This window comes from Mirounga leonina, unplaced genomic scaffold, assembly GCF_011800145.1.
Source record: "Mirounga leonina isolate KUSES-001 unplaced genomic scaffold, KU_Mleo_1.0 Mir_53, whole genome shotgun sequence".
Classification (NCBI taxonomy): Eukaryota; Metazoa; Chordata; class Mammalia; order Carnivora; family Phocidae; genus Mirounga; species Mirounga leonina.
In genome coordinates, this window is record NW_023270807.1 from 19264354 (window position 1) to 19281507 (window position 17154).

The 17154-nt window shown below is 42.1% G+C and overlaps 1 protein-coding gene across 2 annotated transcripts in view; it reads right to left on the bottom strand.

The window, feature by feature from the left end:
• The window catches only part of GCLC (glutamate-cysteine ligase catalytic subunit), a 47745-nt gene that overhangs the window by 15549 nt on the left and 15042 nt on the right, over nucleotides 1–17154 (bottom strand). For both annotated transcript variants that reach the window (XM_034991604.1, XM_034991603.1), the window contains exons 2-6: nucleotides 8602–8714; nucleotides 7625–7807; nucleotides 4239–4352; nucleotides 2623–2681; nucleotides 2378–2511 (exon numbers count right to left, since the gene is read on the bottom strand). In XM_034991604.1, coding sequence (XP_034847495.1) covers nucleotides 2378–2511; nucleotides 2623–2681; nucleotides 4239–4352; nucleotides 7625–7807; nucleotides 8602–8714 — 603 coding nt within the window. The remainder of the gene's footprint in view (nucleotides 1–2377; nucleotides 2512–2622; nucleotides 2682–4238; nucleotides 4353–7624; nucleotides 7808–8601; nucleotides 8715–17154) is intronic.

The following is a 17154-nucleotide window of genomic DNA, read 5'->3' on the forward strand; positions in this document are numbered from 1 at the left end:
CTGCAAAGAGGTGGGAACTCAGAAATCAGCTTGTGCAAGGCTAAGGATAACATGTCAAGCGAGGAAACGGGAGACAGTAAGCCAAGTATTTACATACTTCTCTGCTGGGACAGATTGGCTTCTCTTAGATGACTTAGTATTTACTAGACAATTCACAGGCAAATCCTGGAAAAAAGTATGCTTAAGAAAATTCGCACCTGGAATTCCACAGTTAAGTTACAACAGTGAAGTGCGGGGGTGCGGGGGGGTGCGGGGGGGAGTTCTTATGCCTTCAAAAGTATGAACAGTTTTGGCTTCTGGTGTCCCTTTAAAGTATCTCATAAGAGGAAAAGCAGTGTCACTAGGAAACAGAGGGGAAAAAAGAGGAAGTATGAAAAATAGATGTTAGAAAACTAAATGTCTAATCTAAAATTTACCTAGAACCCACTTTTGAAGGCACCTGATTTTTCTTAGAGGGAGAAATACCTATTACAACGTGCACGAACTTATTAAATGATTCCTGGAAAACTCCCCAAGAGTCAAGCATTTGAGTGTGATTATGTGACTTTGTTTTGTACAGTTAAGTCTTCCATTAACCTTAAAAAATTACTTTAAAACATTTTCTACTTTACTTTAACAAGCAGTTTCTAGTTTTCCACTTGAGAGACACAAAGCAGGGTGTTTTCTGTGGTGATGTGTGGAATTCATCTCATTTCCCATAAACTTTATGTGATTCATGCTAATAATTTTTTAAGTGGAGTATTCAAAGTAGGGTCTTGGACGTGCTACCAACAAAAAGAAAACTTCATCCTAAACCCATGACAAAACGTACATTTGGATGGAAAATTGCATCTACAGGTAATAAAAATGTTAGAACACATTTATTTGTATGGTATTTCAAGAGAAAGACTATCCCTTTGGAATGAAGTAACTGTGCTGTCCCTGGCCAGGCACTCTGGTTTAATATTAAACCAAGAAAAGGCAATCAGTACTCCAATTGCACTGTTACAATTTTAAAGCCATGCACTGTAAGTTCTAGAGCTTAATGGTTCTCTTTAAAAACATTTGTAATTAAGATAGAAAAGCAGATATGCAGGTAAAAGTAAAAAGGTCTCTTTTTTATGAAATGTGACCCTTTGTAAGGAAACTTACTGGCCTGTTTTTTTGGAAGACCACACACTTTATACTGCCTTTGTGAGTCAGGAAAATCAGAAGAAAAAAAAAAAAAAAGAGATGGTTATGTAAACACATTCAACATGGAGCAATCGGACTCTGGCATTCAATGTTCATTTTACAGAGTTGTAAAAATAAGCACATCAGAGCTTTATGTGCAAGAAGGCGCCTGTCTACACTGCAATTGAGATGATGGGAATGCAGAGTTTTTTGGCCTCTGGATGGAGACTGGGCAGACTGGAGGCCCAGTGACTGATGTGGGGCTAGGCTTCACACTACTCCAGGCCTCTAAGGACGCCAGTTCTAATCTTCAGAAATAATCCGAACTGCATACAATCTCCTTGGACAATAACAAGTAGCCTTTTTACTGGAAGTTTTCAATTTTCCCTTTATACGTTGTGCAACTCCTACTCCTGTTCTTATGATTTTAAGCAAAGGAAAGGTTAAAACCAGCACTTCCATTGATAAAAAACAGCAAAGTAAATATTAGCTTAGAGTCAGACCTAGAAAGGGATTTAATATAAACCTTCCGGTTAACCAAGGAGAAAACCAAGATGAAAAGAAGTGAGGAGAGCTACCCAAACCCATGAGTAGGAGGCCCAGCTGCAGGCCAACCACAGGCCCACTGCCACCAGGAGGGTCCTGTGCCCGCCCACCCAGGTCCTAAGTGAGCTTGGGTACAGTTCCTGCCAGGGGCACCAGCCATCTGACTAGATCCACGGGAAGTTTTAATGGAGAAAACACAGAAAGGCTGTACCACCTATGTGACTTAGCCAGGGGCAAGGCAAACACGGGCTGCTCAGTAGTTCTTTTTATACCACTAGATGGCCTTGCCTGAATATGAACATTTCAAGTCCAAACAATCCTTCCCTTGGATCACAAGGTCACTGGAGTGCATCCAGAGGTTACTTTCAGAAACAGAGATCTGAATGATGTTACAAGCTCTAGGCCCGACCATCACCAGAAAGAACAGAGGCAGGGATCATAGAATATTTCGCACTGTAAGTTAAGTAACAACCATTTATCTTTGTAGTAAACTGGAGATTCTCCATCAAGAGATAGCTACCAATGAATTTACTAAAAATCACTGGTTTTCAGAAAGGCACACTTGGCTTTCGTTTCAACCTGATTACAATGTAATTGTAAAAAATGCGAATCTATAAAGAAAACTAGTAAGTAGAAATGGATGAGGGCACTCTGCCTCTCTGTGTATTTGAAACAATACCTGAAGACAGCAATTGCCCATCCCAAATCCCATGGCATCCATGTAAATATGATCAGGCTTAGAAGCCTTGGTTGCCTCCTCATCCTCAGGAAATGCTTCTATAAATGGAGAGGGTGTATTCTTGTCCTTAAATACTGTAGAATTAAATTAAAGGAAAAAAAAAAAGGGGGACAAGGGTGAGATTCAAGATTTAAACAGCAATTCCCCAGGTGCCTCTCCCACCCCACCATCCGCTGTGGACTTACTTGGTACATTGATGACAACCTTTTCTCCTCTCCTGTGTCGGATATTTCTTGTTAGGGTACTGAAAGACAACCAAACGTCATAAATCGGCCTCCTAAGAACCACCATGTAAAAGAAGAATTTGATCATATACAAGTAAATAGAATGAAATCCTACCTCAAACTAACTCTCTGAGGCAATCCTATAGAATATTTATGTGCATCAAGATATTCTGAGGGAATTTTCTGTGAGAAGGCTTTGCATTAACACCACTTCCTCTGCCTCTTACTCAAGAACGCCACTGTCTCCCCTGTTCAACCCCAGATACCCCAGCTTGCTGTAACTTCTCAAATCAAATTCAAGTGTCTGGGGTCTGCTGGTGATCTGGTCTCACCATACGTTTCTAACACATCCCATGTCTACTCCGAAGACTTCAAGCTTTAATACTTACTTTCCCTAGGCATCTCTGGAGCTCCAATACCTTGTTACTATCCCTCCCAATTGGCAGTATTAATACCTATTCTCTAGACCCACAGTGTCTAATCCAGAAGCCACCAGGCACACTGTGGCTGCTGTGCACTTGAAATGGGGCTAGTCCTAATTAAAATATGCTCTGAGGATATTATACACACCAGATTTTGAAGACTTACTACAAAACACAAAAATAAGGTAAAATATCAATAATTTAAAAATATTGACATATTGAAATAATTTTGGATAAAAACTAAATAACATATAATAAAATTAAATTCATCTTTTTTATTTTCATGTGACTTAGAAAATTTAAAACATCTGAGGCTGACATGATTCTAGTGGACAGTGGTGATGCAGACTCAGCTTGTGGACCAGCTCTTTCCCACGGTTGCCAGGATCCCCTCCATCAGAAGCATCCTCTCCTTTCTCTAAGGAGGGTCTCTGATGCATCTACCTTTTGGCATCCAGCATAATCTTATCTTTTCTTGCAGCTGAATCTATTTTCCCCTTGGGCACACTGTAACATTTGAAGTTGGAAACTCCATCTATAAATCTGTTCCATCAAAAGACTCTGCATGTTAACAGGTGTGCAGACCTGTCAAAGGAATCAACACTGGCAAGTCCCAAGGGCCTCACCTGCAGGTCAGGAGCCTAGTTTAGGACTATAGAGGAGATTCAAGGTACAAAGTAAGATCAAACTGTTGTGGGCCCTGAAGCCACTTTGAACCCAGGAATGAAACTACAAGCTACTAGAGCTAGAAGTTAATAGAATAGAAGGTAAAGAGTTGTACATATCTTGCCTTGTCATGAAAGTATAGTAAGTGGAATGAGATCACAGAGAGGGGGAGAAAAGGTAGGAATAACTAAGAAAACTTCCCCAAATAGGCGCTTATAAAACTAGGACTGAAAAAATCTGTACACTTAAGATGACAGTGGCTAAGCCAACGACTTTAAGATGACCTGTAAGATGGGCAAGTCGAGCTGTGCTCTAAAAAGCAAGGATCAAGCAGTCACATGTGTATATCCTGCTGGGTTCTCCGGTTCATTACAATAGGAGGCTGAGTTCAGTAAGTGCTCAGCAAGGATTCTAGGAAGGAGCGCCTTACTCTCAGCAGGCACGGTAAGAGTGAGGGACATCTGTGTTTAAAGGCAGAGCCATACTCACCTGAAGCGGGGGTGCTTGTTTATGGCTTCATCAGGAAAGAAGAGGGACTTGGAAGCTCCTCCTTCAACTGGACTGGGTTTGAACTCTGGCAGCGTGAACCCAGGACAGCCTAATCTACAACAAATTGAAGAACTAAGTAGGTAGGATTTGTTTTCAGAAGTTAATAACGTCTCACCATCACTGCACCTATTAAGAACCACCCACCCCCGTCTACTTTCCCCCCTACCAGGAGTCTAGCACATGAATGCTGTGTAAGTACCGTGCTTTACAAACACCCCCCTTGTACTTGGTCTTCCTCACCGACATCTTTGGCGATTACAGCCTGTTAGAGACTTTATCCATTCACTCGGGATCTCTAGAGTGCTTCTTCACGTCCTATCCATCTCTTCATTTAACAGAGAGCACCAACAGCACAGAAGTCCCTTGGCTAGGTCACGTCAATTGTCACAGGCTATGGGTTCCCTCTACACAGCGTCCGATGGTCTTCCTTTACCATCTCATCTCTCATCTGATTGTTTTTTGACCCCTGCACAGCCCCACTGCCCCCAACCTGTTGATAAGCCTTGTTCAAATATCAAAGGGCTCTCCTGCTTTTTGCCTCTACAGATCACCTCATGAGTCCCTCAGATTAGGTAGTGTCTCTACAGGTGTCCCCATCCGCCTCCAAGATCTCCCTCTGATGTCTAAGACCCAACCCTATTCTCTTACTTGACCTAACCAAGAGCTTTAATTCCAACACAGAAAAAGGAACCTCTGTCTTTATCCCTAAAAGTAAAGTTCAAATTCCACATCCAGCTCTTCAAGTTAAGAATTTTAAGGTCATTGTTAAATGTGCTGTGAGACAGGACAAAGACCGACAAAGTTTGTGAATACAAAACAAGGGAGGCTCTTGGCAGGGCTTTAGATCAGTGGTAGGAAACTCTGGGCTTAAGAGCCAAGACTACCCATGCCTTATGTTCAGCCCCTACCTTTTATAAAATAAAGCACCTGTTGGCTGCCCATATCCGCCTTGTGAACAACAATGGAATTTGCTGATCTTATCTGGAAAACCGTTTCCAGCTATAATGAAGGTTCCTGAGAATTCTTGCAGCTGTGTGCATTATTTACTAGGAGCCTGCAAACTTAGGGAAAATCCTGTAAGAGTGGCAGACTTCAACCTTGAGGATTCCGAGGCAACCAGAATTAGACTGAATGGAGGGAGAATGAAAATGTGTTTGGCAGGACAGAGACAGTCAGAACTCTGATCCTCAGACTCCTACAGCACTGTTTTTCTTCCAGACTGGCACCATCCCACAAACCCTTCTGCAGCACTGGAAGATTTCATGTCCACCCTGTCCAATACCAGTGTGTCCAATACATGTGCCTAGTGAGCACCTGAACTGAGCCTAGTGTGACTGAGAAACTAAAATTTCTATTTAAGTGTCATTAATTTAAATTTAAATATTCACTTGGGCATGGTTTTGGATTATAGCTCCACGATACAGAGTTTTGCCTCTTTACAGAGAAAAATCACACAGTTTACACTTAAGAAACCAAGTATTCCTTTCTCTCTCGATGCCAAAACAAAACTTTCCTTATCATTTACGACTGATAGAAGGTGAGGCTTCTCCAACTAAATAATTATTATTCTTGTTTTGTTTACAAGTCCAAAAATACCCTCCCGTCAAAAAATATAAGTTTTTAAAAAAATTAGATTTTTAGAATAAAACTTATTCCTCTGTCTCAGCGCTCCCTTTATAGTAACTCCTACTGCTTTTAGGATAGCAACCCAAATTCTCAGTTAACAGGATCTGGCCCACCAACTACCTGCCCAGCCTCCCCTTCCCTCTCAGAGTCCTGGCCCCACCGGCCAGCCTTCTTCTGGTTCTCAAGAGGCTCCGTGCTCTCCCTATTCATCCTGGGACATTTGCCCACTCTGCTCACTCTCTCTAGGCTGTCCCTCCCCTCCCCACTCGTAGTAAAGTCGTACCAGGACTCTGGACATCACTCCAATCCTCTTCCCCACCTCACAGAGTCCACCTGACAACCACGTCCCACTCTCTGCTCCACATCTTTTCCTCCTAGCACTTCAACTTTATATTCCCTAGATCTGTGGCTATCTGATCACTCAGTCTCCGCAGAGGCAAAGACTGTCTATCTCTTTGTATTCATGACTGCATCCCCACACTGCATGGCTCTGGCATGGAGCAGGCTCTCAAGTATCTGAGTGAAAGGCAGTCATGATTTTTTTTTTTTTTTTTTACCTCCTCCTTAAAACACTAGGCGCAAAGGACTATGCCAACTCTCTTCCAAGCAAACCTGTCCACCCTCATCCAGCTGGGGCTTTTCTTCTGGCAGGAAGCAGGGAATGGCCTGCCTAATGGAACAAAGCAATCACAGAAAATAAGAGATGTATCTCTAAATGTTTGAGTTGCTTAAATAGGGTTTCAACCATTTAGATGTTACACTGAAGATTTTTAAAAAGAAAATCCCTTCCAAGACCAGTGGTAGGATTCCGAACACCTGAGTTCATTATGGACATTTATCAGAAAAAAGAGGGATGGTATAAAAATAGTTCTAAGTGTTTCAGTCTATGGATACCAATCCCCAAAGCTCTTTTGAACCCTGAGGAGGAAGCATACTTTGCCACAATCTGACAGCTAGCACAGGTAAGTCAGATTTACAATTTGGTAGAACTGCATTCCTATGCAGAGCTCCTATGTGTAACTGTACGATATTTATGTACCTCATTCTAGCTAAGAGCATAGCTTCACTATTTATGGTTTTTTTTATATTTATTTTTAGCAACTTTCAGCCATAACTAGATTTGATGACAACCTGTAAATTTCCTTTTCAACACAAGACTCAAACATGGCCTAATGACCCCCCTCATTCACAGTTAGGATGTATCAGCAGTGGCCTGGGAGCACGGATGCCAGCCCTCCACCAGGTGACCATCCCACCGGCCACCAATACCAGCATCTGCCAGCAGGCAAACAGGCCCAAGGAAGCAACGGTGAGAGTCGAGTGAGAAGAGCACCTGATAATCATCTGACTCAGCTACTCCTTACAGGGTCAGAACTGCCTGGCAGACGCGCCGCTCCCTCCACCCCGACCTGGGGTGGATGCCACCACGATGCTAGCAGTCACGGTGGTCCTCACGGTCTTGCCCACTGAGGCCAGACGAATGCTCTCACCACAGTGCCCCGGGCCACCACCCGCCTGCTGAAACTGGCACGCAAGTTTTGCCTGTGGCTCTAACATTACAGATTCTATCAAATGCAGCATATAAAGTACGAACTGTCTGTAAAGTAGAACTGTATGGTCAAATGCGTGGGTCATGATCTGTTCTTTTAGAACCTAAAGCTCTGAACGATCTGCTGGGGCATGTTCATTTAGGAACTAACCTGGGAAATGAAGTTATTGTGCAGAGAGCCTGGTTTTCTCCTAATAAAGAAGTCGCTTCCTTCCGACGTTTCCTCATGTTGTCTTCGACTGTGTTGAACTCGGACATTGTTCCTCCATACGGCTGTCCGGGTGTACCTTCAATCATGTAACTGCCATACTCTGGTCTCCACAGGGTAGGATGGCTACAGAGGAGGAAAAATTCCATTCCCTCATATTTTGCTGCCATCTACTCAATTTTTGGAAGTTTTTAAAAAGTCACTTCCAAAAATGGAGACACCACTCCATATTAAATGAAGCTAAGAACTCCTTTACAGTTCCCAAAGGCTGGTCATTCTCCTGAGCTCTTCAACTAGGTGAGGGTTAGAAGTACAAATATCCAAAATATTTGTAAGTAACTGAAAACCACACACAGCCCACTCACTCTTCAAGACAAGCTAGTCCACTTTGTGAGAAAGGGGAGGAGGCCATAAGGGCTCTTTCAGTTCACTGTTGGCCTCCAAACTCAAATGCTGCCTCCCGAAGTTGCCGGAGTAGGAAAATGGAACTGAAAAGTACATGCCCCTTCACCTCTTTGTCTACTTAGAGAAGTATTAAAAAACATCCTACCAGCCAAATAAACTCAGTGTAAGTTTTATCTGGCACCATGGTTTGGGATCTCAGTAACACTCTGTCCATGTTTTTTTTTAACATTTAGTAATAGTAAGCAGGCTTTATACTGTGTTGATAGTTCTAAGTGCTTAAATACATTAAGTATTTAAAATGTCAACACCCTACACAGGAGGTATACTATCTCTACTTTACAGATGAAGAAAGAGAGGCATAGAGACATTAAGTAACTTGCCCAAGGTTACACCCATCTATGAAGTAGGGGAACCAGGCGATGCCATCCTGCCTCCTACATCTGAAGAATGATTCTACTTTAGTAGTTCTAGCAGGTTCAGAAACACTAAAGCAACCCTTTGGTTTATCAGCTTACTTTGGGTTTGTCCTTTCCCCCTTTTCTTGTAGAGTTTCAAGAACTTCCTCTCCGGACAGGACCAACCGGACTTTCTTATTTTCATGATCAAAAGACACCAACATGTATTCCACCTGTTGAAAGTAAAAGAAAGATTAACCTCCTTCCAGACTCGTGTTCAGGGTCATCTTCAGGAGAAGGCAGGGAGATGTGAAGGCTGGAAAGGACCCACAGTAACTTGACAGTCACATTTGCTTACGCTACATGGCACACAATGACTGTTCTTTTGCATAATAAGAAAAACTGGAGAAAGCCATCAGTCAATAGGGCCACTGTTTGAGAACCAGAACTTATTCCTTCATTACTTCTTTCTCCTGCTCTACTTAGTATCCCAAAGAAAAGTCAAGATACCCATTTTGACATTGTACTTTAAAAGTATTTCAAAGCTAAAATTCTATAAATTGCAATTACAAAAAGAAACTGCATTTTTAAATTTATTTCCTCAAGTGGCTTACCGGAAGTTTACGAAAGTGGTTATCTGAGCAGATTATCATGGTAGATTATCCTCATTTACTGGCAGGTTATTAACTCCCATTGTAAGTCTCACTGTTGGAGAGTTAAATCATAATCATAAACCACCAGTATGGAGAAGTTATTTTAGGAGTTTCAACAATTTAATTTTGGTTTTTCAAGAGTAACTTAAGACAACTTCCCCACCCTGAAACCATATGCAATTTACAAGGCAAGGTGCACTAGTGCATTTATAACAATACCTGGTGGAATTCTGATAAAAATCAGGAGTTAAATACCAAAGTGAGACTTTTCTGGGCAGAGTACAAATAGAGCCTGCTTTTGTTTTCCCTGAAATCACATGCTTTTAATCATGATAGTTGGTGTAAACAGTGAAGATTATGAATCATGATTTATGGCTGAAATAAAACATTATCCATATGTAAGTGAAAAGGTATGGAATCAGACCATTCAGGCAAACACTTCAAAGTACCCTTAGGACAAGATACTGGGACAGAGAAAAGAAAAGGTGATCAACTGGTGCCCAACGAAGCAGACCAGTCAGCAGAAATACTTTGTTTAGCTTATCATAAAAAAAGAAAAAAAAAAGCAACAATCCAGTATCAACCTGACATTTCACATATAAATCCAGATTTCCAGCCTTAAAAACAAATACCCAGAAGCCCATTTCTACTGGGTGGGGTATGAGCTGCTCTCCTCTAAGGGGGCATGCTCTGGTCTGCGGTGGCCTATTCTTTATTATGTGTACCTGCCTGGTCTTGGACGGTGTTTCAGTTAGCCATCCATTACCACAGACACAGTCTGTGTTCAACAAGAGACAGTTTTACACCTCAGCTAAGAAATGGAATTATAAAGGGGAAAAATGTTAGTAACCATAGAAAATAGCCTGGCAGGTTTAAACAGTAAAAATTAAACTTTCAACTACCTTTTATTAGTTGTTGCTATGGACTGAATGTTTGTGTCCCACTCCCCCAAATTCATATGTTCAAGCCTTTAATCCCCAATGGGATGGGATTAGTGTCCTTACTAGAAGAAATGAGAAAGATGATCTCTCTTGCCACCATGTGAAGACACAGCAAGAAGGCAGCTGTTTGTAAGCCAGGAAGAGAGCCCTCATCTGGAAATAAATCTCCCGCCACCTTTAATCTTGGGACTTTCCAACCTACAGAACCATGAGAAATATGTCTGTTGTTTAAGCCACCTAACCTATGGTAAATGTTACAGTAGCCTGAACTAAGATAGCTGTCTTACTGATGAGTTTAAGTTCCTATTCTTGCTTTTCTATTAGAACTTTTTAGTTCAAGAAATAGGTAAGACTATTTGGTTTAGCTACATGAACCAGAAATGTGAAATTTGCACTTGTACAATCACTCAATGTCAAATGCCTGAAAACTGGGCTGCAGAATCCGGAATTGCTCCCAGATTTAAGTACAGATAGCTATCCAGGAGTCCTGGATCTGGATGGAGAAGCTAAGAGCTGATGGAACAAGAAACTTTGCTAAGTCTCAGGATGGATATATAAAAATATCCTAAGTGTTAGAAGCAAGTTTACTTTTAAATGAGCATAATGCGAAAGGGTATGCTGTGAATTTTCGTATGTGGATCCTAATCTCCAAATCCATCATTTGAAGTAGGCATGATCACCTATTTTACAAATGTGCAAATATGCCCAGAGAGGCTGAATAAACTGCCCAAGTCCACAGTGTAAGGGCAGGGATGTGAACCTAGCCCGCCTGGCCTCAAAGCACAGCACACCTTGCTGCTAGGACTCTAAAGGATGCCAATCTTGGTTAGTAATGATAAGCTTTTAGAAAAACCGTTATGGGGCGCCTGGGGGGGGGGGCTCAGTCAGTTAAGTGTCTGCTTTCAGCTCAGTTCATGATCCTGGGGTCCTGGGATCGAGCCCTGCATCAGGCTCCCTGCTAAGGAGGGAGCCTGCTTCTCCCTCTCCTCCCGGCCTGTGCTCTCACAATCTGTTGCTATCTTTTTCTCAAATAAAAATCTTTAAAAAAGAATCGTTATAAGCTATATGAGGCAGGGACATGATATAATAGTGGCTGAAAATCTCACAAATTGATTATGCTTTATTTTATGAAGTGGGCCTGACATCATAGAGACATTGCTGTTACAGTTATAGATTTCAACAGATGCCTTAGCCCAGCTCTGCCTCTCTGAGGAGGAATCTTCCTACTTCAGTACTTCCTCCTTTGATCACTGGCTCCAACATATCTGCACGGCATCATCAACTATCTGTGTTCTCTTCTTAACCAGAGAGCATGTTTCCTGCAAGACAGATGAAGAGACACTTCCTAGCTTACTGGGTTCCCATCATTTATCTATTATCAAAATGAGCAAGAATTTTTGTACCACTTATATAAGCTAAAGTGCAGTAACTCTTGTTGGTTTCCTAGTTTTGAAATAATTGAAATCCTTAGTTTTCAAAATCACTGAGACCATGAGTTTAAAGCATGGGAAGGGCAGAAGAACAAAAAGCTCAAACTCAGCCTGAGTTTTATTTTTTATTTTTTTAAAAAATTTTATTTATTTATTTATTTGAGAGACAGAGAGAGAATGAGAGAGGGGAGGGTCAGAGGGAAAAGCAGACTCCCTGCTGAGCAGGGAGCCCAACGTGGGACTTGATTCCAGGACTCCAGGATCATGACCTGAGCCGAAGGCAGTCGCTTAACCAACTGAGCCACCCAGGCGCCCCTCAGCCTGAGCTTTAAATATCAGCCAAACGGATGACATTTAAAATGCTTACAAACCAAACTCTCCTTAGTTAAAAAATAATCATCCATGATATCATTAAGCAAATGAAACAGAAACACATCAGAATATTTACCCAAGGAGACAAAAAACAAACGTGCTTACTTTTGGATAAAATGAAAGTTCAGTTGGAAGCCTTAAGAACTCCCTAAACATTTTTCCAACTCAAATTTAAGGTGCTCGGAAGTAACCACCTCCCGCCTCCCCAGTCGCTTTGATTTTCTGCCTCAGTGCTCAGGATGGTTCTTTCAGTTCTTGTCTTTGTTATCTTTTTAAACCCCTCCCCCACCCACTTCAATACATTTATGTTTATTTCTAATTCCAGATCACACAAACATCAAATGATTAACTCGATCTTTCCTAACAGCCAAACTAGAGCCAAAATGGAGTTTGGTTCAGTGAGCTAGCTGTTGAGTGATAATAAAATGACACATTAAGGCAATGCTTTCCCCGTGTAGAATACCTAATGCCACAGGATTTTATTATATCTGGATTTTGTCCCCATCTTAAACTTCCTTTTTGCATCCAAAGGATGAGAGAGAAAAAGATAAAATCAAAGAGAAAATAACAGAAGGGACATAGAGGCCCTTCTGAACACAACAGATTCCAAGGATCAAACATACCTGCTTCCTAACTTCAAATAGCATGCGGGCTGCGTAATCAGAGTTATAGCAACATCTATGTACACTGAACACATACCCAAACCCGAAGGCATTATAAGTGGTCTGCAGAGTGACTAATTCAAATTTGTGTAATCAATATAGTATTTCAAAGTAGCAGAAATAGCCCCTGGGCTCTCTATTCCCGGTTAAATGTAACTTAGGGACACTGCTATGTGGTACTCGTCATTTATCTTTTTAAATGGGGGGAGAATAGACACAATCAAAATAACTTACCACTAGGTGAGACACTCATTTTAAAATGTGCATTTTCTACAAATGAAAATTAAAATTTAGATTTCATTGCCAAAAAGGCTAAATTTTATCCCACTAGGGTAAAAAGCCACTAGTATCTTGGAGCTGCTGAATCGAAGACAAAGGCCCATTCAAAAGACTATTATGTAGGCTACGTATTATAGAGTGTTGCTAGGAATGACCTGAACACAATAACCCACTAGTCATTCAGTGCAGGTTTACACAAGCATGAGGTGCTTTATGTTCATCCAAAAGTAGGCCAACAGAAGTAAAGAATCTTAATTGAGGGTGATGTAAGTACTCAGGACAATGCTGGATGTATAGCAGACAGTGAAATACTTGTGGCATCAGAGTTCAAGATAACAAGAGTAACCGTTAATATCAAAATATTAATTTTTTTAGGACTCATGTTGTCTTTACATGGCATTTACCACTAATTTAAAATAAATTTCCTTTGTAAAAAAAAAAAAAAAAAAAATTTTTTTTATACTCTACCATGAAGGTAAGGATTTCAAGGAGCTTACGAAAGTAGAAAGTAGAAAATTTCTACTCCCTGGAGGTAAAAATGGTGTTCCATTAGGAAAGCAATCTAGGTTCTATAAGGCTCAGAAGCAGTTAGAGGCAGTTCCCTGTGTTAGGGAGGTTCTACTTTGAGAAATTGTCTCCAGCCATCCTACCGAAACTCAAAATTTGGGGTTCAGGGCCAGCTGCTCTACTCCACTGTTGGTGGTTGTCTTGATGCCTGCTGGAACTACCTGTCGCTTCTCAGAGACCCTGTTTTCTCTTTACGCTAACTCCAAAGCAAGCCCACAGCCACTTTGAGGGTTAAGGATCCAGTCAGAGTTCATGCCCGCTCAGCACCCAAACCCATGATCTTGCTGTCTGCTCCCACCCCTCTGTCCTTTTACCCACTCAACCAGGCCCAGTATTAGTAGGTGTTGGCAATACGGTGAAGAATCAGGCAGGTGTGGCTCTGTTCTCAAGCTTCCACTGTGGTTCTCAAGTCACGGACAGTAACGTAACAGAGCCAAACGATCTGGGAGAGTGCTCAGGATGACCAAGTAGAACTGTGCGTATGCAGTAGAACTGATCCAGTCTAGGGGATCAGAAGGCTTCTTGGAGGAAAGGGACTGGCCAGACGAAGGAGAGGGTCTACTGATGTTTCAACAACCTCCCAGAAGACTCCCATGCTTTCCCCAGCCACCATTCTGACTGCAGCACAATCACAGGTCTGGCTGGTCAGAGATGCAGATAAACTGGGTCCACCCCATAGAGATCACGCCACAACAGTCCTTCTCTAGATTAGAAGCAGTTTTAAAGCTCGCAGCCATGCCTTCTGTCCAAAGACTGTTTTCTCACATGGCAAAATACAAATGACCATTACTTCTGGGCACACTCGACCATCCAGTCGGATGGCATCCTTTTCCATACCTAGCAAGATACACAAACTGAGAGCACCCAAAGAGGTGCTAGCTGCAGGGATGCTTATTTTTAAACACCTGTACTTAAATAGGGAAGACGTGCATGACGAGACCAAAAGAAGAGCTGTGCTTCCACTTGAGTAAGAAATTCTAATATGGATGTAATGAAATTTGATGTGGCTCAATGTGATTGAAGGTGGACTCCCAGGTGAGACACATCTAACAGCACTGCAAATACCAAAACCACTGTTTTATGCGGTTACGTCTGAACACTTTGGGGGGACTAGTAACCATAAGGTAGAATCTGTAACACACGTGCTTTTGTGCAGCCTTGTTTACGGTGAGGTTTTAAACTGCTGATAGGTTATATTAAACGGCCCTATGGTCCCCAAAGAAATGCTTTAGTAGTTTAGTCTAAAGTTCTATCAAATTCTTAAATTATTGGATGTATTTTGACTTTCTCTCCTACTATGAAATGTCATTTCGTACCACAGAATTACACAGGGTGTACTCTAGGGAAGTTTACACTTTAGGAAACCAAAATAAATGTGGCCTCACCCTGACCTGGTCTTCTGTTGGCATCCTAGATTAGGACTTCAGCTTACAGAGTGTGCTGCTTTTTATTTATAATATGTTAATCTCAATTTTAACAATACATAACCATCAGTGAATTTCCTGTATGATTCAGTGAAGTAACTTCCTTGAATCATCATCTTGGCCCACACAGAGAAAAATTTTTCACATGCCAAGATTAGTAACACGAAGAAGCCTAAGTGAAAAAACTGAAGACTGTAAAAGAGGGAAAGAAGAGGCGCCCAGGTGGCTCAGTTAGTTAAGCTGTCTGCCTTTGGCTCAGGTCAGGGTCCTGGGATGGAGCTCCGTGTCGGGCTCCTTGCTCAGCGGGGAGCCTGCTTCTCCCTCTCTTCCCTGCTTCTGCTGTTTGTCTCTCTCTCAAATAAATAATAAAATCTTTAAAAAAAAAAAAAAAAAAGGAAGAAAATGGCAGTTGCCAGGGAAAATAAGAGACATAATGACACCTTTCACTAAAGAAAAAACATCACATTGTCCATTCTAGTAGATAGTAGGCACATGTGGCTATTCAGATTTAGATTTAACTCAAATTAAAAATCCAGTTCCCAAGTTCCACTAGCAACATAGGGCTAGTGGCTACCCTACTGAGTAAAGCAAATATTTCTATTACTGCAGAGTTCTGTTGGACCACACTGGACTAAAACCCAGAAGAAACCACAACCCTGGAATTGTACCTGGGCATGCTAATTCATGACATAGAAAATCCCTCAAAGTAGATCTGCTTTCATGTGCTGTTAGTAGCATGAGACATTTATTTTCTGGGCCTCTGACTTTACGTCTATTTTTTTTAACCATACCACTACACTTCAGGCATGTATCAGTTTTAATTTTCTGATGGTTATAAAGACCATGTTAAGGGACTTAAGGGACACCTGGGTGGCTCAAGTCGGTTAAGCGTCTGCCTTCGGCTCAGGTCATGATCCCAGGGTCCTGGGATCGAGCCCCACATCGGGCTCCCTGCTCGGCGGGGAGCCTGCTTCTCCCTCTCCCTCTGCCTGCCACTCTGCCTTCTTGTGCAAATAAATAAAATCTTAAAAAAAAAAAAAAAAGAAAAGAAAAAAAAAGACCATGTTAAAGGCATTCCTACCTTCTTTCTAATCAAATCTAGCACAACCTAACCAGTCTTCTCACACAAATTAACCCCACAAAAGGTAGTTCCATCAAGTTACCAATGTGATGCTTCCTGTGGCTACCAACTTAACACAGGCAACTCAGCAGTTAAAACAACCTAAACCTAAACCAGAAGACAAGTCCTCCTGAAGAAACACTATTGTAAATATAGTTTTCATTTATCTCAAAACATCTGTACTTTAGACCTACAGCTTCTGGGTTCTAAGGACAAATGAATTCCTTGGCTCTTTCCTGTGAACATATTCCTCTGCTAGAATCCTGGTCACCGCGTGGCTAACAAGGAAGGAGGTAATCTGGTCCCCATCCAGATAGAGGCTGCTTTGGATCGACTGCTCTGCAGTGCTCAGTGTTGCGGGGCGTGCATCACGAACCTCTGAGGTGGCTCCTACCAGGTGTAGGCGAGCTTAGGGCTTTAGCAGGGGGCACGCTGGTGCTGGAGAGACTACCCGCTCTCCGTGGTGGTACCCAGCTCTGCCTGAACGCACTCCTAGAGCTGGGCAAGAAAACAAGCACATTCCTTCAAGGTATAAGTTAGGTTGGCCTAAATTCAAGGACTGCCCGAGAAATAGAAATCTGGAGTTTTAGTTTTTAGAACTAGTGGTAGACTAACCCACCAAAGGGGTTTAAAAAAAAAAAAAAAAAAGTGCTTTCTAAAGAGACTGAGAACCAATGCTAAAACAGAGAAATTCCACCTCCAAAGTGACTGCTGTGCCCAGAGAGGCTCACCTATGCCCCCAGTGACAGGGCAGGGGGTGGGGGGCAGGGATTGAACACCTCCAAGTTTAATGCTATATTCCACCGTCACAAGAATCGAGCTCACTCTTTCGTACTCATATCTCATAAAGGCAGCATCAGGGCTCCCCCTCAGGAACACCACCTGGATGTTTGGGCATATCCCACTGAGAGCTATTCTAACCTTAGGTTGGGATGTGAAAGATGGAGACTGCTGTTCACGCGAACTCCTTTCCTGCCCTATTTGAAATTCATGTGAAAGAGGTAAGTCGAAGCGCCTGATTCTGGCCCACTACCTGCTGCCCTGGGCTGAGGCTGGCACGGGCTGCATAACTATCGAGTGAGGTCAGCCCGATGTTCATATAAAGGGCTCCACCGCCAGCAGAAGATTAGCTGGGAGGCTGCAGTCACGTGACTAAACCCGTTAGCATTTGTCCTGCAGACCGAGAAATTTACCAAGCATATTCAGAATTATAATTTTGAAAGGA